The sequence below is a fragment of the Corvus cornix genome, chromosome 9 (assembly GCF_000738735.6).
Source record: "Corvus cornix cornix isolate S_Up_H32 chromosome 9, ASM73873v5, whole genome shotgun sequence".
In the NCBI taxonomy this organism is placed as follows: domain Eukaryota; kingdom Metazoa; phylum Chordata; class Aves; order Passeriformes; family Corvidae; genus Corvus; species Corvus cornix.
In genome coordinates this window covers 11976702-11994601 of record NC_046339.1, presented here as the reverse complement: position 1 = coordinate 11994601, position 17900 = coordinate 11976702, and the positions used below count along the sequence as shown (strand labels likewise).

The 17900-nt window shown below is 48.3% G+C and overlaps 3 protein-coding genes across 3 annotated transcripts in view; all 3 read right to left on the bottom strand.

Moving 5' to 3' along the window:
• Nucleotides 1-2868: 2868 nt before the first annotated feature.
• Nucleotides 2869-4782, bottom strand: PLAAT1 (phospholipase A and acyltransferase 1). The gene is made up of 4 exons (XM_039557127.1): nucleotides 4680-4782; nucleotides 4011-4219; nucleotides 3544-3812; nucleotides 2869-3155 (listed from the first exon to the last, which is right to left on the bottom strand). The coding sequence occupies exons 2-4, from the start codon at nucleotides 4126-4128 to the stop codon at nucleotides 3033-3035; spliced, it is 510 nt and encodes a 169-aa protein (XP_039413061.1). The 5' UTR covers nucleotides 4129-4219; nucleotides 4680-4782; the 3' UTR covers nucleotides 2869-3032.
• A 2278-nt stretch (nucleotides 4783-7060) lies between these two features.
• LOC120410478 (phospholipase A and acyltransferase 1-like) lies at nucleotides 7061-9013 on the bottom strand. Its single transcript, XM_039557126.1, has 4 exons — nucleotides 8872-9013; nucleotides 8203-8411; nucleotides 7736-8004; nucleotides 7061-7347 (listed from the first exon to the last, which is right to left on the bottom strand). Exons 2-4 carry the CDS (start codon nucleotides 8318-8320, stop codon nucleotides 7225-7227), a joined length of 510 nt encoding a protein of 169 aa, XP_039413060.1. The 5' UTR covers nucleotides 8321-8411; nucleotides 8872-9013; the 3' UTR covers nucleotides 7061-7224.
• A 2946-nt stretch (nucleotides 9014-11959) lies between these two features.
• LOC104693490 (IgGFc-binding protein-like) overlaps nucleotides 11960-17900 on the bottom strand; it is a 58505-nt gene continuing 52564 nt past the window's right edge. The window contains 7 exon segments of the mRNA XM_039557053.1: nucleotides 11960-12190; nucleotides 12540-12897; nucleotides 13005-13133; nucleotides 13433-13571; nucleotides 14495-14694; nucleotides 15592-15716; nucleotides 17220-17396. Coding sequence (XP_039412987.1) covers nucleotides 12034-12190; nucleotides 12540-12897; nucleotides 13005-13133; nucleotides 13433-13571; nucleotides 14495-14694; nucleotides 15592-15716; nucleotides 17220-17396 — 1285 coding nt within the window. The 3' untranslated portion in view covers nucleotides 11960-12033.

Genomic DNA, 17900 nt, shown 5'->3' with positions numbered 1-17900 from the left:
GGGGATATTCCCAGATGCCAGGGCTCAGCCAGGACTGCTTCCCTGCCTCTACATGGATGCATCACAGGGCAAGTGTGCCAGTGCAGAGAGCTGCCACACACATCTTCATAGCTGTGTCTCTCAAGCACTGCTGCCATTGCCCACCTGAGAGCCAAGATTTTGGCACTGACCAGAAAACAAAGCAAATATTTTTTGGTTTTGTATTGTCTGTTTGATGGGGTTTTTTTTTCTTTAATGTATGTCTTTCACCCCTGAAACCTGGTTATTATAGCAGGTGGGGTTGGAAAGAAGAAGGAATTGCCATTTGCACTTCCCTTTTCCTGGAGAGAGCAGGAGCAAATTGTTGGGTGTTACCTTTCAGACATTGCTCTCCAGGAAACCAATATGTGTCCCCCAGCAGCCCAGTGGGAAATGGTACCAGTAGTGAAGACACTGCAGCCGTGACTATTATCTTCTATTAACTGCATCATTTTGGCCTGTGTTTTTTCCAAGGCAATGCTCTTCTGGAAGCCCATCTACACCTGTTCCTCTCTGCAGAGATGATTTAGCCTGCCTAGCCCTCAGTTGACTGAGACCTCTCTTGCAACTGCAGCTTTTTGCTCATGGATGAGAGGGCAGGACTTTGCTTAATCTTAGCAGAGTTGACTTTGCTTAATCTTAGCAGAGTTGACTTTTTTAGGAATTTTGTAAAAAGGCAGGTCCCAAGCCCCTTTCACAGAGCATTGACCCTCTACAGAAGACAGGCAAGACCAGAAAGAAGATGCAAGCAGCCAGGCTGAGATGGGACAGAGGATTTAGCAGCTGTGAAATCTGCACATGCCTGTGTTTATCCCTGTTCAGCAACCACCCCTAGGAGAAAGCAAAGGGCAATTCCCTTGGTTTAACCATCCCTTTACCAGCCCTTTACCATCCCTTTACCATCCCCTAGCTCTGTCCCCTCTTCTCCCAGGCAGTGAGGAAGTTGACAGGAGGCCCTTGGCAGCTGTTGACCCATCCTGCCAGCAAGGTTTAAGATGCTCAGCTCCTCTCTTTCCTGCCTCACACCCTAGCAGGAGCCCAAGTTTTCATCCTCTGATGTGCACCAGATTCAGATGGCTGAAACCACTAGAAAAGCCCTTCCATTTAGGGACAGGCTGCGCCCTTGCTGGCTGTGCCCCAGAGCACAGGCAACGAGTGTTCTCTCGGCTTTTGAGAAAAGAACAGCCTTGACTCTACTCCATGGCAACTTGAGCATGTCTTGGGCCGTGCCAACATCTCCTAGAAAGGCTCAGAAGTCGTGAATACAGCAAGTGATGGATTCTGCTGCTCCTCCTCACACTCTCACCTCATGCTTCAGGCAGTGTTCCACCAAATCCTGTCACTGCACCCACCAGGATCAGTGGAAAGGCAGCCCATAATGAGCCAACGTCCTCCTGACTGCAAAGAGAAGCACGATACAATTGCAAACTGCCACATGTAGTGAAATGTTTGAAATGTTACAGCTTTCATGAACAACAAGACAATTCCTCAGATGAATTAATTCCAGTATTCTTCCCTTACAGGGCTAATTAGAGATGTGAGAGGTCCATACACTGCCCTCACACAGTGCTCCCTTATCAGGGGCTGCAGACAGAATGCAGTGAGTAGAGAAAAGCTGAAGCCTACAAGTTGTTGTATAACCACATCCTTAGCTTAGCTGTGAAATAAGCTTCAAATCCATTTCCAGGAATCCAAAAAGGAGTTTCAGTTTCAGTTTGACTATGATATGTTTTCCTGCATTAAAGATAAGAACTTTATTTAGATGTAATAAAAAAGGGAGTAGAAAAACAACAGAAAGTCTTGGCTTGGATATTTCAAACATTGTAAACCTGACTTTGAAAAAGCAATGAATTAATTCCTTGTTTGCTTTGCTTGCATGCACACCTTTTGGCTTACCTACTAAAACAACTTTTTCTCAGGCCACAGGTTTTTCACTTCTGCTCCTCCGATTGCCTCCCTGATGGGGCTGGCAAGGGAGTGAGTGAGCAAGAAGCTGCCTGGTGCTTTGTTGCTGGCTGGGGTTAAACCTGGACAACCTGTTCAGAGCAGACAAAACCAGCCAGCCTCTGCCAGACAGCTGTTCTGCTCTCACCTCTCCCTGCAGTCCAGGCAGGTGCCTGTAACAAAAGCAACACAGGATTCCGTGTCTCACATGTGGTAACCTGGTTCCAAACTCTAAAGGCAGATACTCCAGGCAAAGGACAATGAAGCAAACTTCCCCTAAACAGTTTTCTTCCAAGACAATCCACACACCAGCTTTGTGACAAGGGAATGGAGTGGCTCAGTACATTGGGAGGCACTTTGTAGGCAGGGAAAAACCAAGCAAAACATCATCATGCCAAAATCAGAGCACTCCTATGAAACTCTGAAGGATACAGCTTACAAGACCTGCCCTTCCCTCTGACCTCCCAGCATCCGGGGAGCTTCTTCATTTAGGCACCACAGGCACAGGCTCCAAGACGCTGCACGTGCCCTGCCTGCTCTTTGCAGACATTGCAGCCAGGGCTTTCCCACCTACACAGAGCCTCAGCTGGAAACCCCCAGCAGTAGTTTCATTTTACTTGTTCACAAAGTTAAGGTTAAAATCATGGATACACAGAAAAAGCCTACAGGAAGCAACCAATAAAAATGGATGAAAAGCCTGCACCAGTGTAAGCGCTCCCAGACTACCACAAAAATCATCACAGGCAATGAAATAAAAGCAGATGTGACAACCAGGTTAGTGCTGCTGGGAGTCACCTTGAATGGTGACAATCTTGACTTCTTAATGGGATAGCAGGGAAAAACAAGGCTGCTCCTCCAAGTAGAGCACACAAAGCTCTACTCAGATAAAAAAGGATTTTGGGGCAATTAAAGTTTGGATATCTGACATTTTATTAAGGCTTATTTAATGTTTACAGCAAGGGTGGCACAGGTGCTAGTGAGCCTTGGTGGCAGGTGTATCAAAAGCTGATCAGTGGTTGCTGTGGCCAGGGGCTCCCCCTGCCTTGCTCTGAGCTCTTCCTGACAGCCCATTATTCGTACTTTCTCTCTCTCCTGGATGTGTTGTCAGACAAGCCCTTCACAAAAACGGTGGCAAGACCAGCAAGAAGGATACCTCCTACTGCTGCTGTAGTACCAATAACTGCTTTTCTGACCTATGAAAGGAAAAGTAAAACACAGGCTGGAAACATGACAAGCACTTATATTTACTCCCCCAGCATGATAATATAGAAAAGACAGGGCTAGTCAGGGTAAATAAATGAGTCAGAGACATGTGCCCCATAAGCAGAAGGCGTAACAGCCAGGTTTTTACCCCTAGGAAGTGGCATTCAGTCAAGGGCACTGTCAGGGTGCAGACAGAGCACAGTGACCCTCCAGGTCCAGGGCCTCTGGGGAGGCCAGAGGCAGCGCTGCTTTGGAGCCCACGCCTGGGACTTGGCTCTCCCCATGCAGGCTGCAGGCTGTGTCCCAGTCCCGCGGCTCACAGCGAGCAGCCAGGAGGTGCTCTGGGAGGCACCCAGGGGCTCACCCCGTGTCACTCACCTGGTCAGAGACTCCCTCTCCATAGCGGAGCTCTGTCACAAAGTGCTCACAGTTGCTGCCAAGCAAATCATATGTCACCTCCCTGTCAATCCAGCGCTCAGCACGCCGGATGATCTCCTCCACTGGGAGAGGAGTGCGGGAGCGGTCATACTTGTTGTTGACACGCCATTCATCATCTCCCACCACCTCCTTCAGGAGCTGCTTCTTCACCTTGGCCTTTCTGGTGAATATTGATGTGGTGCTGACAAACAGGGATGGGGCTCCTTCATCTGGGGAAGGCAGGGAGGAGATAAGGCAGGTAGGCACATCCCCTCTGGCCTCTCCAGCATCTCAGATGGGTTTCCGACTGCTAGTGGAAAGATCATCTACACAAACGAGGTCCACATGGAGCAGCACATGGAAGGAGACAGGGCTCCTGGGACATCCCAGCATCTACTGTGCACCCTGCCAGGCTGAACCAGCCTTACCTACAGGTGTCACGTTGATGACATATCCATCCCCCACGTAGAGGGCCCAGTGCTGGTAAAGTGGCCGGCCGATCTCGATCAGGTCCCCAGGCTTGGGGTTGCGATTGCCATGTGCCATCTCAGGAGCGTGCAGTCAGGACACGCACCTGTAGCTGGGCTGGCTCAGCGCAGGGCAGAGCAGGGCAGAGGCGTGGGCTGTGCACAGGCACCTGCCGGGACCGCGGGCACGGAGCGTGTCAGTGCCGGGCCCCGAGGGCAGCGGCTGCCGGAGCGGCGGCCCCGCTCGGCCGGACCCGCCTCGGGGCCGCTGCCGCTGCCGGCGCAGGGCAGACGACGGGACGGCCCCGCTCCCACCCAGCGCATCCTCCCAAGGCCGAGGCCGGGCCGGCTGCGCGTCCAGCTGCTGCCGCCGTCCCCGGCTGCCCCCGCCCGCCCACGGCGCCCGCGCTCCCCTCCCGGCCGCGCTCCGATCGGGGCTCCGCTGCTGCCGGGGCCCGGCCCGCTCCGCTGCCGGGACGCGGCTGCCCGGGGGTGCCCGCGGTGCCGAGCCCGTGCCCCGGCTCTGGGGCGCCTCCGGCCGCTCGGCAGAGCCGCGCCCGCCGCCGGCAGCCTGGAGGGGGCCGCATCCCGCGGGCAAACGCCCGCTCGCATCCCCCGAGCTCCGCTCACCCCAGCGCCTGTCCCGCTGTTGTCGTGGCCTCTCCCGGCCCGCTACTCCCGTTATAAAGTCCTTCGAAGTGGCGATTGCGTGCATCCTGCCGGGCTCACTGCCAGCGCCGCCCCGGAGCCAGGCTGTCCGGCTCCACCCTCTCCCCGGATCCAAGGAAAGCTCCACTCACGAGGTTGTTGCCAAAACCATGTGTTGAGTGGAAAATCTTATCTTGTACCTGACGAAGTCCGCCCACCGTCTCGTTGTGGGGAGACCCTCCCCCGAGTGGTCCTCTTGTTCAAGTGATGGACAACAGCCGTGACCCTACACCCTATCACTCCACAGCACTTTATCTTGAAGAGCAACCACGTCTGGATCATGATTAAAGCGTGGCTTGAGGACCACTCAAAGAATCGGTGCCACAAATGGCAGAGGATGCTGCAGAGGGATCCCAAATGGCCTCGTGTAAATGCAAAAAACTGCAGCAAAAAGCATAGATTAAATTTATGTTGACCCACCTGCGAACACAGTAAAGAAGGTGAGGTGAGAGTCTGCAGCCAGGCTCGGGGCTGCACAATGCTGGGGCTTCAGCCCAAGTTTTCATCGTCTGATGTGCACCAGATTCAGATGGCTGAAACCACTAGAAAAGCCCTTCCATTTAGGGACAGGCTGCGCCCTTGCTGGCTGTGCCCCAGAGCACAGGCAACAAGTGTTCTCTCGGCTTTTGAGAAAAGAACAGCCTTGACTCTACTCCATGGCAATTTGCGCAGGTCTTGGGCCTTGCCAACATCTAGAAAGGCTCAGAAGTCGTGAATACAGCAAGTGATGGATTCTGCTGCTCCTCCTCACACTCTCACCTCATGCTTCAGGCAGTGTTCCACCAAATCCTGTCACTGCACCCACCAGGATCAGTGGAAAGGCAGCCCATAATGAGCCAACGTCCTCCTGACTGCAAAGAGAAGCACGATACAATTGCAAACTGCCACATGTAGTGAAATGTTTGAAATATTACAGCTTTCATGAACAACAAGACAATTCCTCAGATGAATTAATTCCAGTATTCTTCCCTTACAGGGCTAATTAGAGATGTGAGAGGTCCATACACTGCCCTCACACAGTGCTCCCTTATCAGGGGCTGCAGACAGAATGCAGTGAGTAGAGAAAAGCTGAAGCCTACAAGTTGTTGTATAACCACATCCTTAGCTTAGCTGTGAAATAAGCTTCAAATCCATTTCCAGGAATCCAAAAAGGAGTTTCAGTTTCAGTTTGACTATGATATGTTTTCCTGCATTAAAGATAAGAACTTTATTTAGATGTAATAAAAAAGGGAGTAGAAAAACAACAGAAAGTCTTGGCTTGGATATTTCAAACATTGTAAACCTGACTTTGAAAAAGCAATGAATTAATTCCTTGTTTGCTTTGCTTGCATGCACACCTTTTGGCTTACCTACTAAAACAACTTTTTCTCAGGCCACAGGTTTTTCACTTCTGCTCCTCCGATTGCCTCCCTGATGGGGCTGGCAAGGGAGTGAGTGAGCAAGAAGCTGCCTGGTGCTTTGTTGCTGGCTGGGGTTAAACCTGGACAACCTGTTCAGAGCAGACAAAACCAGCCAGCCTCTGCCAGACAGCTGTTCTGCTCTCACCTCTCCCTGCAGTCCAGGCAGGTGCCTGTAACAAAAGCAACACAAGATTCTGTGTCTCACATGTGGTAACCTGGTTCCAAACTCTAAAGGCAGATACTCCAGGCAAAGGACAATGAAGCAAACTTCCCCTAAACAGTTTTCTTCCAAGACAATCCACACACCAGCTTTGTGACAAGGGAATGGAGTGGCTCAGTACATTGGGAGGCACTTTGTAGGCAGGGAAAAACCAAGCAAAACATCATCATGCCAAAATCAGAGCACTCCTATGAAACTCTGAAGGATACAGCTTACAAGACCTGCCCTTCCCTCTGACCTCCCAGCATCCGGGGAGCTTCTTCATTTAGGCACCACAGGCACAGGCTCCAAGACACTGCACGTGCCCTGCCTGCTCTTTGCAGACATTGCAGCCAGGGCTTTCCCACCTACACAGAGCCTCAGCTGGAAACCCCCAGCAGTAGTTTCATTTTACTTGTTCACAAAGTTAAGGTTAAAATCATGGATACACAGAAAAAGCCTACAGGAAGCAACCAATAAAAATGGATGAAAAGCCTGCACCAGTGCAAGCGCTCCCAGACTACCACAAAAATCATCACAGGCAATGAAATAAAAGCAGATGTGACAACCAGGTTAGTGCTGCTGGGAGTCACCTTGAATGGTGACAATCTTGACTTCTTAATGGGATAGCAGGGAAAAACAAGGCTGCTCCTCCAAGTAGAGCACACAAAGCTCTACTCAGATAAAAAAGGATTTTGGGGCAATTAAAGTTTGGATATCTGACATTTTATTAAGGCTTATTTAATGTTTACAGCAAGGGTGGCACAGGTGCTAGTGAGCCTTGGTGGCAGGTGTATCAAAAGCTGATCAGTGGTTGCTGTGGCCAGGGGCTCCCCCTGCCTTGCTCTGAGCTCTTCCTGACAGCCCATTATTCGTACTTTCTCTCTCTCCTGGATGTGTTGTCAGACAAGCCCTTCACAAAAACGGTGGCAAGACCAGCAAGAAGGATACCTCCTACTGCTGCTGTAGTACCAATAACTGCTTTTCTGACCTATGAAAGGAAAAGTAAAACACAGGCTGGAAACATGACAAGCACTTATATTTACTCCCCCAGCATGATAATATAGAAAAGACAGGGCTAGTCAGGGTAAATAAATGAGTCAGAGACATGTGCCCCATAAGCAGAAGGCGTAACAGCCAGGTTTTTACCCCTAGGAAGTGGCATTCAGTCAAGGGCACTGTCAGGGTGCAGACAGAGCACAGTGACCCTCCAGGTCCAGGGCCTCTGGGGAGGCCAGAGGCAGCGCTGCTTTGGAGCCCACGCCTGGGACTTGGCTCTCCCCATGCAGGCTGCAGGCTGTGTCCCAGTCCCGCGGCTCACAGCGAGCAGCCAGGAGGTGCTCTGGGAGGCACCCAGGGGCTCACCCCGTGTCACTCACCTGGTCAGAGACTCCCTCTCCATAGCGGAGCTCTGTCACAAAGTGCTCACAGTTGCTGCCAAGCAAATCATATGTCACCTCCCTGTCAATCCAGCGCTCAGCACGCCGGATGATCTCCTCCACTGGGAGAGGAGTGCGGGAGCGGTCATACTTGTTGTTGACACGCCATTCATCATCTCCCACCACCTCCTTCAGGAGCTGCTTCTTCACCTTGGCCTTTCTGGTGAATATTGATGTGGTGCTGACAAACAGGGATGGGGCTCCTTCATCTGGGGAAGGCAGGGAGGAGATAAGGCAGGTAGGCACATCCCCTCTGGCCTCTCCAGCATCTCAGATGGGTTTCCGACTGCTAGTGGAAAGATCATCTACACACACGAGGTCCACATGGAGCAGCACATGGAAGGAGACAGGGCTCCTGGGACATCCCAGCATCTACTGTGCACCCTGCCAGGCTGAACCAGCCTTACCTACAGGTGTCACGTTGATGACATATCCATCCCCCACGTAGAGGGCCCAGTGCTGGTAAAGTGGCCGGCCGATCTCGATCAGGTCCCCAGGCTTGGGGTTGCGATTGCCATGTGCCATCTCAGGAGCGTGCAGTCAGGACACGCACCTGTAGCTGGGCTGGCTCAGCGCAGGGCAGAGCAGGGCAGAGGCGTGGGCTGTGCACAGGCACCTGCCGGGACCGCGGGCACGGAGCGTGTCAGTGCCGGGCCCCGAGGGCAGCGGCTGCCGGAGCGGCGGCCCCGCTCGGCCGGACCCGCCTCGGGGCCGCTGCCGCTGCCGGCGCAGGGCAGACGACGGGACGGCCCCGCTCCCACCCAGCGCATCCTCCCAAGGCCGAGGCCGGGCCGGCTGCGCGTCCAGCTGCTGCCGCCGTCCCCGGCTGCCCCCGCCCGCCCACGGCGCCCGCGCTCCCCTCCCGGCCGCGCTCCGATCGGGGCTCCGCTGCTGCCGGGGCCCGGCCCGCTCCGCTGCCGGGACGCGGCTGCCCGGGGGTGCCCGCGGTGCCGAGCCCGTGCCCCGGCTCTGGGGCGCCTCCGGCCGCTCGGCAGAGCCGCGCCCGCCGCCGGCAGCCTGGAGGGGGCCGCATCCCGCGGGCAAACGCCCGCTCGCATCCCCCGAGCTCCGCTCACCCCAGCGCCTGTCCCGCTGTTGTCGTGGCCTCTCCCGGCCCGCTGCTCCCGCTATGAATAACAAGAAGACGGCGCTTGCGCGGATTCTGCCGGGCTCACTGGCGACGCTGACCGAGCGCTGTCCCGAGCCGTCCGCATCCCTTCCATCCCATCCCGTGCCACCGCCCTCCGCCTTCTCCCTCCCACCTCCCCTCCCATGCGGAGGCTGTCCTCCCGAGATTGTTTCCAAATCCACTCGTTTAGTGAGAAATCCGATCCTGCCCCCGAGGAAGACAGAGCACTGCCACTTTCCTGGAGACTCTGGTGCCGCTCCTCGAGCCCCTCCAGGTGCGGAGGGACTCCTGTCCTGCTCGACCGAGCGGTGAGCGAGCATCCCTCACTAGGAAACCTTTCGAGAGAAAAATGAGGTTGTGCCGTTCTAATTCTTCACTGTGATGAAAAACAAAGGAGCTGGAGCTCGGAGTGAAATAATTTTAGGGTGAAGAGATTTCTAGGATATATTTTTATGACGTGGCCTGGCCATTTCCTTCAGGACATCAGAGAAATATCATGATTGTGCCCAGCAAGGGTCCTGGTCCAAGAGATGAGCACAGCTGAGCCCATATAGCCATTTCCTTGACTGGTGCTGGAGAGTGTGATAAAACTAACAACAAAACTGTCCTCTGGGGGAGTTGCACTAAGCAGTGTATTTAAAGCCTTACATTTCAAAAGTCAGGTGAGCAAGCTGGTTGATTTAAAAGATGAGAGCAGTGGAAGATTTATCATCTTTCTGTCTTCCAGTGACATGAAATTGTTCAGTCAGTGGAGCATTGAATGGCAGTTCTGCTTTCTGTATCATCCCCTTCTTTAAGTCTGAGCTACTTGCAAAGCTTTGCACTGGAAATTGAATCACCAAGGCAATTCTTGTAGTATTGGGGGGAAAAAAAAAAAAAAGCATATACACGGAAACCCAGAAATCTGCTTCACCTGGGTGCAGCAGGGTCCTGTTTCTTGGGGGAGCCTGAGTTGGGATCTTGCGGGGCAGGGACTGGCCTCTTCTCCCACCGATTGCAAAGGGAGGTGAGTGTGATCAGCACTGCTCGGCAGTCACTGAATCACGCTGTAACAGGCACAAGAGTGCAATAGGAACTGCCACTGAACAGGCAGCAAAGATGGTATTATAAACACAGTGAAATTCCAGCATAAAGTTGACAGTTCATTTGTGGACGAGTAGGTCTCTCTCGCTGATTCATTTTCATTGTGTAATGAGGTTGAAAGGCCCTTTTTGTTCATACCCTTTCCAAAATAGCTGTGGCCTGTGTGTAGGGACAGCTGGTGTGTTCTTGAATGGAACAGAATAACCTAACTCACAGTGGAGACTGCAAATACTTCTCTGGCTAACATGAGTTTATGGATACAAAGGAAAGGAGAAAGGGTAAGTAAATAATAACCAGCATTACAGTAGAAACAACAGCAAGCCCTCTTAAGGAAACCCTCCTGTCCAACCATCCAGGACCCACTCTGGCAGTCACACTTGCTCCGCTTGAGGCCCCATCAGAGCCCCCCGAGGTGCCCCCCTGTACACCTCACACTCACACAATCACACAAAGTCTTCTTAACCTACTCAGCCCCAGGTTTCCCATAGCACAGTCTAAACATCTGGATCCTTAAAATAAATTAATCGTGGTGCAACAACAAAACAATAGCTTGAGCTGGGTGCCTCCCCGGAGGGACCCAAAACAAAAGAAACCCTGTGGATTTTATACCCTCGCAGTCTGGGGTCCTCAGCTCCTGCTGTGTCTCTGAGTGTCTGTTCATGTGGCTGTGTCACAGGTCCCCGTGCCCTTTGTTATGTAAAGACACCAGTTCAGTCAGGCTTTGCCACCCAGAGGTCAATCTGCATCTCACACTGCAGTTGCACACTGAGATACTTGTACTATACATCTTCCTCAACAATCAGAAAGTAACCTGCAATGAACTGGAAAAGCACCAGAAAAATTTTTCATGGTGCTTTACATCTCAAAGCTTCACTCATAGCCCTGGTGATCCATTCTGGGCTTGGACAAGGCTCAGGCAATGCTTCAGTTCCTGAGCTTTGTGAGTGGTCTGTCATGGGGTGGGTCTCACACACAGCATGTTACTAGGCATTGCTGCAAACGCCTTTAGTCTCCTGATGTAGAGGACTCCTTAGTATGGTTTGAGGCTGAGTTGATGCAGAGCTCCTCTCACACTCATCAGTGTGGCAGCTTCTGAGTTTGTGAAGACCCCAAGGAGACTTTATGACAGGATCTTATTCTTCAGAAAGTTTTTGTTAAGTTATGTTCTTGCTTAGCCCCCACAGGCTGGGGACTGATGACAAGCCTACTTCTTGTTCCCTCCACTCTAAGGGCATAATGGGGGTTATCCTTTTCAGTACAGCTGTCCGCGGGTCAGCTCAGTGTCTTGTTTCTTTCTCTTCCCAGCTGGACATGCCTTGCCAGAAAAGGAGTAAAGAACTGTGTCCATATCAGTCAACTAATCCCCTCCCCATGGAAGGATTTGGGTAAGATCTCATGAAGACCTGCCTGGGATGCTATAATTAGTTCATAGAATCATGGAATGGTTTGGGTTGGAAGGGACCTAAAGGTCATCCAGTTCCAACCCCCTGCCATGGGCAGGGACACCTTTCATTAGACCAGATTGCTCAAAGCTCCATCCAACCTGGCCCTGAACATTTCCAGGGACAGGGTATCCACAACTTCTCTGGACAACCCATTCAAGTACCTCACTGCCCTCACAGTAAGGAATTTCTTTCTAAAATCTAACCTAAACCTACTTTCTGATGTCTAACCTAAACCTACTCTCTTTCAGTTTGAATTCTAACCACATCAGTCTATGGTTTGTACATCTCTCAGAGTTGTGTATGTGATGTTGTGCAGCACACTTGTGCCGTCAAGGTCTGTCTGGACTTTGTGTTTCTCAAACAGCCTTTGAAGACAACTGACAGAGCCTCTTCTGTCAGTTAGAACAATTTGGGCCTACAATGTGAGATCTGGGAGATATTTTAAATGAACAATTTCAAAGGTTTTCAACAAACACAATGATAAATTTATTATGATTTCTTCTCAAAGTATTAGAAATAATTAAAATACAAGACTAAAAAGACTAAAAAGTATGACAAATGAATAGGAATAATATTGTTAACTATAGGTATGTATTTGGGGATTCATTTTGATCAAATGCACTGTTCACAATGCAGCCATAATCTTGCTCACGTACTCTGGCATCCAATTTTTCCGTGGGCCATTCGTTCAAAGAAGAATCCCTTGTTACTGTAACTGTATCCGCCTTTCTCTTCCTTCTGTACAATGGAAAAAAAAAAAAGAACAGCAACCTATTTATATTTCTAGTCTTATTTATAGTGAGAGATCAAACAATGCTGTGAGCATGAATGGAACTGGGTTTTGGAGAAGCTAGAGTTTTATGATAAGTGATGCATATGCCCTGTGTATAAGAAATGACATATGTTCATTCCTGACAAAAAACCAAAAAAAGGTAAGTTTACCCTCACATTCCTCAGAAGAGATACGGAATGCTGTGGCTCCTTTCTGCTCTTGCAAGTATGTAACTGATGGGAGTTTTGAGGTTCACAGGTGCTAAAAGAGGTGTCTTTACTTTGCTGGATGTAACAAAGCTGGGAAAAGCCTTACCTGAACAGGTACACTGTAGAGGAGATGAGAATGACAATAACAGCTACACCTGCCACAGCTCCAATGACGATGGCAATTGTGTGGTCTGAATCCTCTGTGTCAGGGTCTTCAGCTGAAGAACAAACAAGAGCCCTGTCACTGAAAGCTAACAATGCTGTGAAGAGAAGTGGTTTTTCTCCACTCTTGCCTGTCTGTTTGGTTTGTACTGTGTTCTCTGTGGCTTTCTGGAGTGATGTCAGATCCAGGTCCTGTGTGCTGTACCAAGCCCTGCTGTCCTGTTTTCTGGTATCTCTCCACTGGACTTCTGGCCCTCCTTTCTGCTTGGATGACCACAGGCTCTCACCCACTGGGGTACTAACTTATATAATGAAAATGAAGAGCAAGCTCAGTCTTCTCCATAATTACACCCATTTTTGAAAGTGGTGGGTGTAACCCAGACAGGGAAATACAAAATAGTTTTATTACCTATTTTTTCAGCCTCGCAGTTTGGTCCGGTGTAGAGTTCAGAACATTCACAGAAGTGGAGGGAGGTGCTGTTGGTAGTTTCAGAGCAAATGCCATCATTCTTACAAGGATTTGGCATACATGGGCCACCTGGGAAAAAAGGAGAAACACTTGACTCTCAGATAATCCAACCCTGAAGAGAACTGTTCTTGTTTAGATTACACTGACTCCTAATGCTGCACATCCCCTGTATTTTAGCATATTACTTGTATCTGACAACATGGATAAGGGAAAGAAATACTCTTTCTCCAGTGAAACATCGGAGCAAGATCCCTTGCATGGTTTTCTTCTGTACACTCTCTCTTGTAACTATCCCTAATCCAGTGATGTCCTTTAAAGTAGGTCAAGACTTCATAGCAACAAAGACAATGTGATAGTGGTTGACTCACTCCTGTAGCATCCACGACTGTAGTTTGAAATGCCACAGATTTCACCAGACCCACACACTTCGTCAGAGCAGAAAACAGTGGAGCTTTCTGTGCACTGGCATTTCTGAGAACAGTCATCAGTGGTGAATATTTCTCCAATCTGGAAGAACAGGAGTTAGATGTTAAAAAACATCAAATAAAATCAGCCAGAAAAATCATGAATGTAGCACTGGGGCCCTCACTGTACTCTTTCCAATACTTTCCTGATGAATGACAATAGGGCAGATTGGTTTTTCATTAAGTGGTTTGTGAAAAAAAAAGAAAGAAAGCAGCTTACTAATGCAGCTCTTTGAAACTTGAGGATAGCCCAAGAAAGAAAGGAAAAGAAGAGTTTGGGGCATGAGATCCTAGCCCCAGGCAGGGTACATGTGCAACCAAAAATGGTCAACTGTTGCTGAAGATGAGTGGCAGATGAATCACATCATACCTCCAAGGCAATATGGAAATGCTAGCTGCCATTTTTCTTAAAAGTGCCACCTATCAATGGTAAATCTGTACCGGCTTAGGCCTTTTTTTGTACCAAATCTCTAGTGGTAAACCAGAAATCTAATGAAATAATGAAGATGTTGTATCCTGCAGTGACAGTGGAGGGTTCTCCTCAGAATCCAGCTTTGCTCAAAGCTTTCTTCATGTCCTACCCAACTCTACGGACTCTCAACCCTGCCTATACCACTCTTCACTGAGAGGAGCAGGGCCACAGTGACGCACGGAATTTTGCTGTAACTGGTGTGTTGTAAACTTTAGAGCCTGTGAGTGTAATAAAGGTCAAGAACTAACATGAGTTTATCACATACTTTCTCCAAGTGTTTCCCTTAGATTGGCAGGCAGAGTTTCTGAGGGAGACCAAGAGATCTTGACCTCTCTTGCCTTTCTCCAGAAACCAGAATTTTATCAAACAGTTGCTCTTTGTTTCTAATGTTTCTAATGCAAAATTACATGCTGAGAATTATGAGGAGATGGTCAAAATAACTAACGGGAGAAAATAGTGCTGTGGGAGCTGTCTGACCCACAGAGAGACTGTACCTCATAGTATTTGTTAAGGTATGTGCAGCCACACTCTTTGTAAGGCACACAGTCAAAGCCACTAAGAACATAACCAGGGAGGCATTCACAGCCTTCAACACAGGGTGATTCACACTCAGAGGGGCTGGTCAGGTCGTTGCAGGATGCTGGGCATGCAGACATGCATGAGCTGTACTTGCTGTTGGCAGGACATGATATACCTGTGAAAATAAGGAGTCCAGTTATACCGGGCTGCAGTATATTAGTGAGTTACAGAATTGCCTTTCTGATCCATTTTGTAGGAGGCAATATGATGAACACACACACACTCACAGATGTGCATACATCTGTAGTAGTACTGAACTGTAAGTGAAGCACTCCAAAGTCAGGAAATGCATCATCAAAGCTGTTTGTATACTGTGCTGTCATTCCTGGTGTACACTGATCTCAAAACCACTTCTCACACATTCAGGGCTGCCATCCCTTCAAGTGCCAGAGCTGTTCCACAACTTTGGGAAATGTTTTCTGTGTTTCACCAGAAATACAAAGTCATCTAAGCATAGCAGACACAGGGAAAGTATGGTTTGATTAATCTCCAAAATTAAAAAAAAAAAAAAAAAAAGAGGATAAATATGTTTGAAATGATTGTAAGTTTTATTTCATAATTTTTTAGTCTGAAAAGTTTTGAGTTTTCAGTTGAATCTTTTTTTTAATCTTGAAATTTCACAGGCAAAAAAGATAACTAGTATGTTTTGTAGATTTAAAGAGAGTTTGAAATGAAATGTTTTGCCTTCCGATTTGTAGCTTGTGATGGTCTCCAAAATTTAAACTTTTTGTCCTATTGGGAATGGGGACACCTTTCACTCATGAAACTTCTGATGGGAGCTGACAGCTCTGATTTCCTAAGTATCTTTCTAAGGTGAGGTTTAAATGCAAAGGTCAGCATAGGACACAGAAGAGAGGCCAGCAAAGCAAACGTTCTTAATGGTGAAGAGTGAGTGAAGTGTGAATCAATATGTTTTTTACTTCCTGAGAAGATGTGATATAGGAAAAGATTTAAACTTCAGATTTTAAGAGTCCTGTAGGTAGAATCCCTGCTTTCTGTTTCCTGTGCTTACCACAGTCTGTCTGTTGCCTCCAGCCATCCATGCTGACTCCTTGCTGCTGACAAGCCAGCACATATTCCTCCAGACTGCGACACAAGACCTCATCTCCTTCCACACACATATCGAACAGGCAGCTCCTATGTGCAACATGAGAAAACGGTAATTCCCAGCACATTTGTTAGTGGTTGTTTTCATTTGCTTTTCTGCCTCACTCTGAGTTAGTTTTGTTTTCCAGTATCTGGGTGATAGGAAACAGGATTAAAAGACACCCCAAGCACATGATTGGGAAGATCAGGTCATTTGTTGTGCAGCTGCTGCTGCTATGTGAGGTGTCCATATAGAGTCATAGCATCATTAAAGCTGTAAAAGGCCTCTAAGATCATTGAGCCCAACCTTTAACCTAACACTGCCAGGTCCACCACTAGACCATGGCCTAAATTGAAAATTTTCCTCATATGCAATCTAAGCCTCCCTTGGACCAAGCAATAAACAGTTACCTGACTTAAGACAGTAAGTTCTTCTTTGCTCTCTGCTTTTGTTTTGGGCTACTTCTTGCTTATAGAGCACTTTTTAGTGCTGCTAAGTCTTACATCTGAACTACACACTTCTTTCAATACATGGATAACCTCCCCTGTCCATGTGCCTTGAATGTTGACACTGAATTCTGTTTTATCCAGTGTCTGTTTGCCAGTGCTACCTTCTCAGTTTTGCTCATCATTTGAATATTCACGGCCTGATTTTCAGAGGCATTGAGAGCCATGATGAATGGAATCTGCAAATATGCAGCATCTCAGAAAAATCAGGGCACCACCAAGCAGGTAGAACAGGCTGTCCTACTAGTATATTATATATATATTGAAGCCAGTGGTCCACTTTATCTGGCTTGAGATACTGTAACATTCTTCTCACAGATAAGAGGGACTTTGGGGTGGGCATTACCTGTCTTAAAACATTAGGCACAACTACATAACTAAAGAAAACTGGCAGCTACTTGGCAAATTTGTGTCTGATGATGGATGAATGATGAGTGATGAATATGGGGACAAATACAGCTCAGAATTAGGTATGTAGGAATTGTATATGTAGGAGGCAGAGCAACCTTGAAACACAGCAGAGGGAACTTTCTTGAAGATACCAGGTTAGTTGCTCTTAACTAATCTGTTTTTTGTACTTCTCCATGAAAAATTCAAAAAGTGTCACTGACAGCTTCAGCCTTTGGCTATGGCATGACACAGGTTTGATGAAGCTAGAACTGCTACCCAATAGACCCAGGTGCTAAATTCTCACTGAATGTGGATGAGAACTGTAAGCACATTGGAAATTCCAGGCTACAGGGATAATGCCTAACACTGCTGCTTTATCTGTGTAGGAAAAGAGGAAAGCTGCTTTGTAGAGATAACAGAGAAGGGAAACTCTCAATAGAGGAAAGAAAGAGAATCACAACTATTTTAAAATAAATAAGGGTATGTAAATATATAGATAGTGGAATCACTTGGTCCAGTTCTACAAAGACACTTACTATCCGCAGCTCCTGTTAATACCCTGGAGACTGCAGATGACTGAAGATAGTTCTTGTCAGAAACTATTTGCCAAAATGATTTTGCAAATGGAGAGAACAACCGTCTGCAGTAGACACTTACGTGAAATAGAAATCTGGTTGGACTGCAGAATGACATTTGGTAAAAGGGCCATTTAAGTCAGTCAGGATCCGACATCTTGAAGTTGTGTTTTGCTGCTCCAGCTGATTTTCATTGCAGCCTTGGAAAAGTCCTGGATCTGGTTCCTCCTCAGATTCATTTTCTGAGTTGATATCTCGTCTGTAAATGAAGTCATTATGAAATCAGTGTTCTGTGTACATCTAGCATTCATGGTACTACTCTCTGAGTAACACTGCAAGAATACTTCTGCCTTGTGTAACTGTAAGCTTATTTCTCTTTCACGTTTTCTCCTGAGTAGGAAGGAGATATAGCAAGTCAAAGATGTACTGGAACACTTCCTACCATCTCAGAGATTCATGGATATTTAAAGTAAACAGGATATCTGTAGTTATCTCTTTGGAAATTCTGCGTGATACATGTTTCATCCATTGCCTCCTCCATCCAATCTATTCAACAAAATTTGAATGTTAGTCAGAAGGGTGCAGCTGGAATAAAGCCCTGTTTCTTGGACATATGTTCACTTTCACTGAACAACGGGCTGCATGCCTGCAATGCCAGAATTCTCCTACGGGCCAGCCTCCATATCCCCTTTATGCTCAACACTGCCCCATATACTGTTTTCTGCTATTCTGGCAGGCAAATTTTGCAGCCAAAATATATCCT

Coding starts and splice junctions, on each gene's coding strand:
- PLAAT1 (XM_039557127.1), bottom strand. CDS start 4,128: ATGGCACATGGCAATCGCAACCCCAAGCCTGGGGACCTGATCGAGATC. Junction 3,813..4,010: donor CATCAACGTGACACCTGTAG/GTAAGGCTGGTT, acceptor TGCCTTCCCCAG/ATGAAGGAGCCCCATCCCTG. Junction 3,156..3,543: donor GAGAGGGAGTCTCTGACCAG/GTGAGTGACACG, acceptor TTCCTTTCATAG/GTCAGAAAAGCAGTTATTGG.
- LOC120410478 (XM_039557126.1), bottom strand. CDS start 8,320: ATGGCACATGGCAATCGCAACCCCAAGCCTGGGGACCTGATCGAGATC. Junction 8,005..8,202: donor CATCAACGTGACACCTGTAG/GTAAGGCTGGTT, acceptor TGCCTTCCCCAG/ATGAAGGAGCCCCATCCCTG. Junction 7,348..7,735: donor GAGAGGGAGTCTCTGACCAG/GTGAGTGACACG, acceptor TTCCTTTCATAG/GTCAGAAAAGCAGTTATTGG.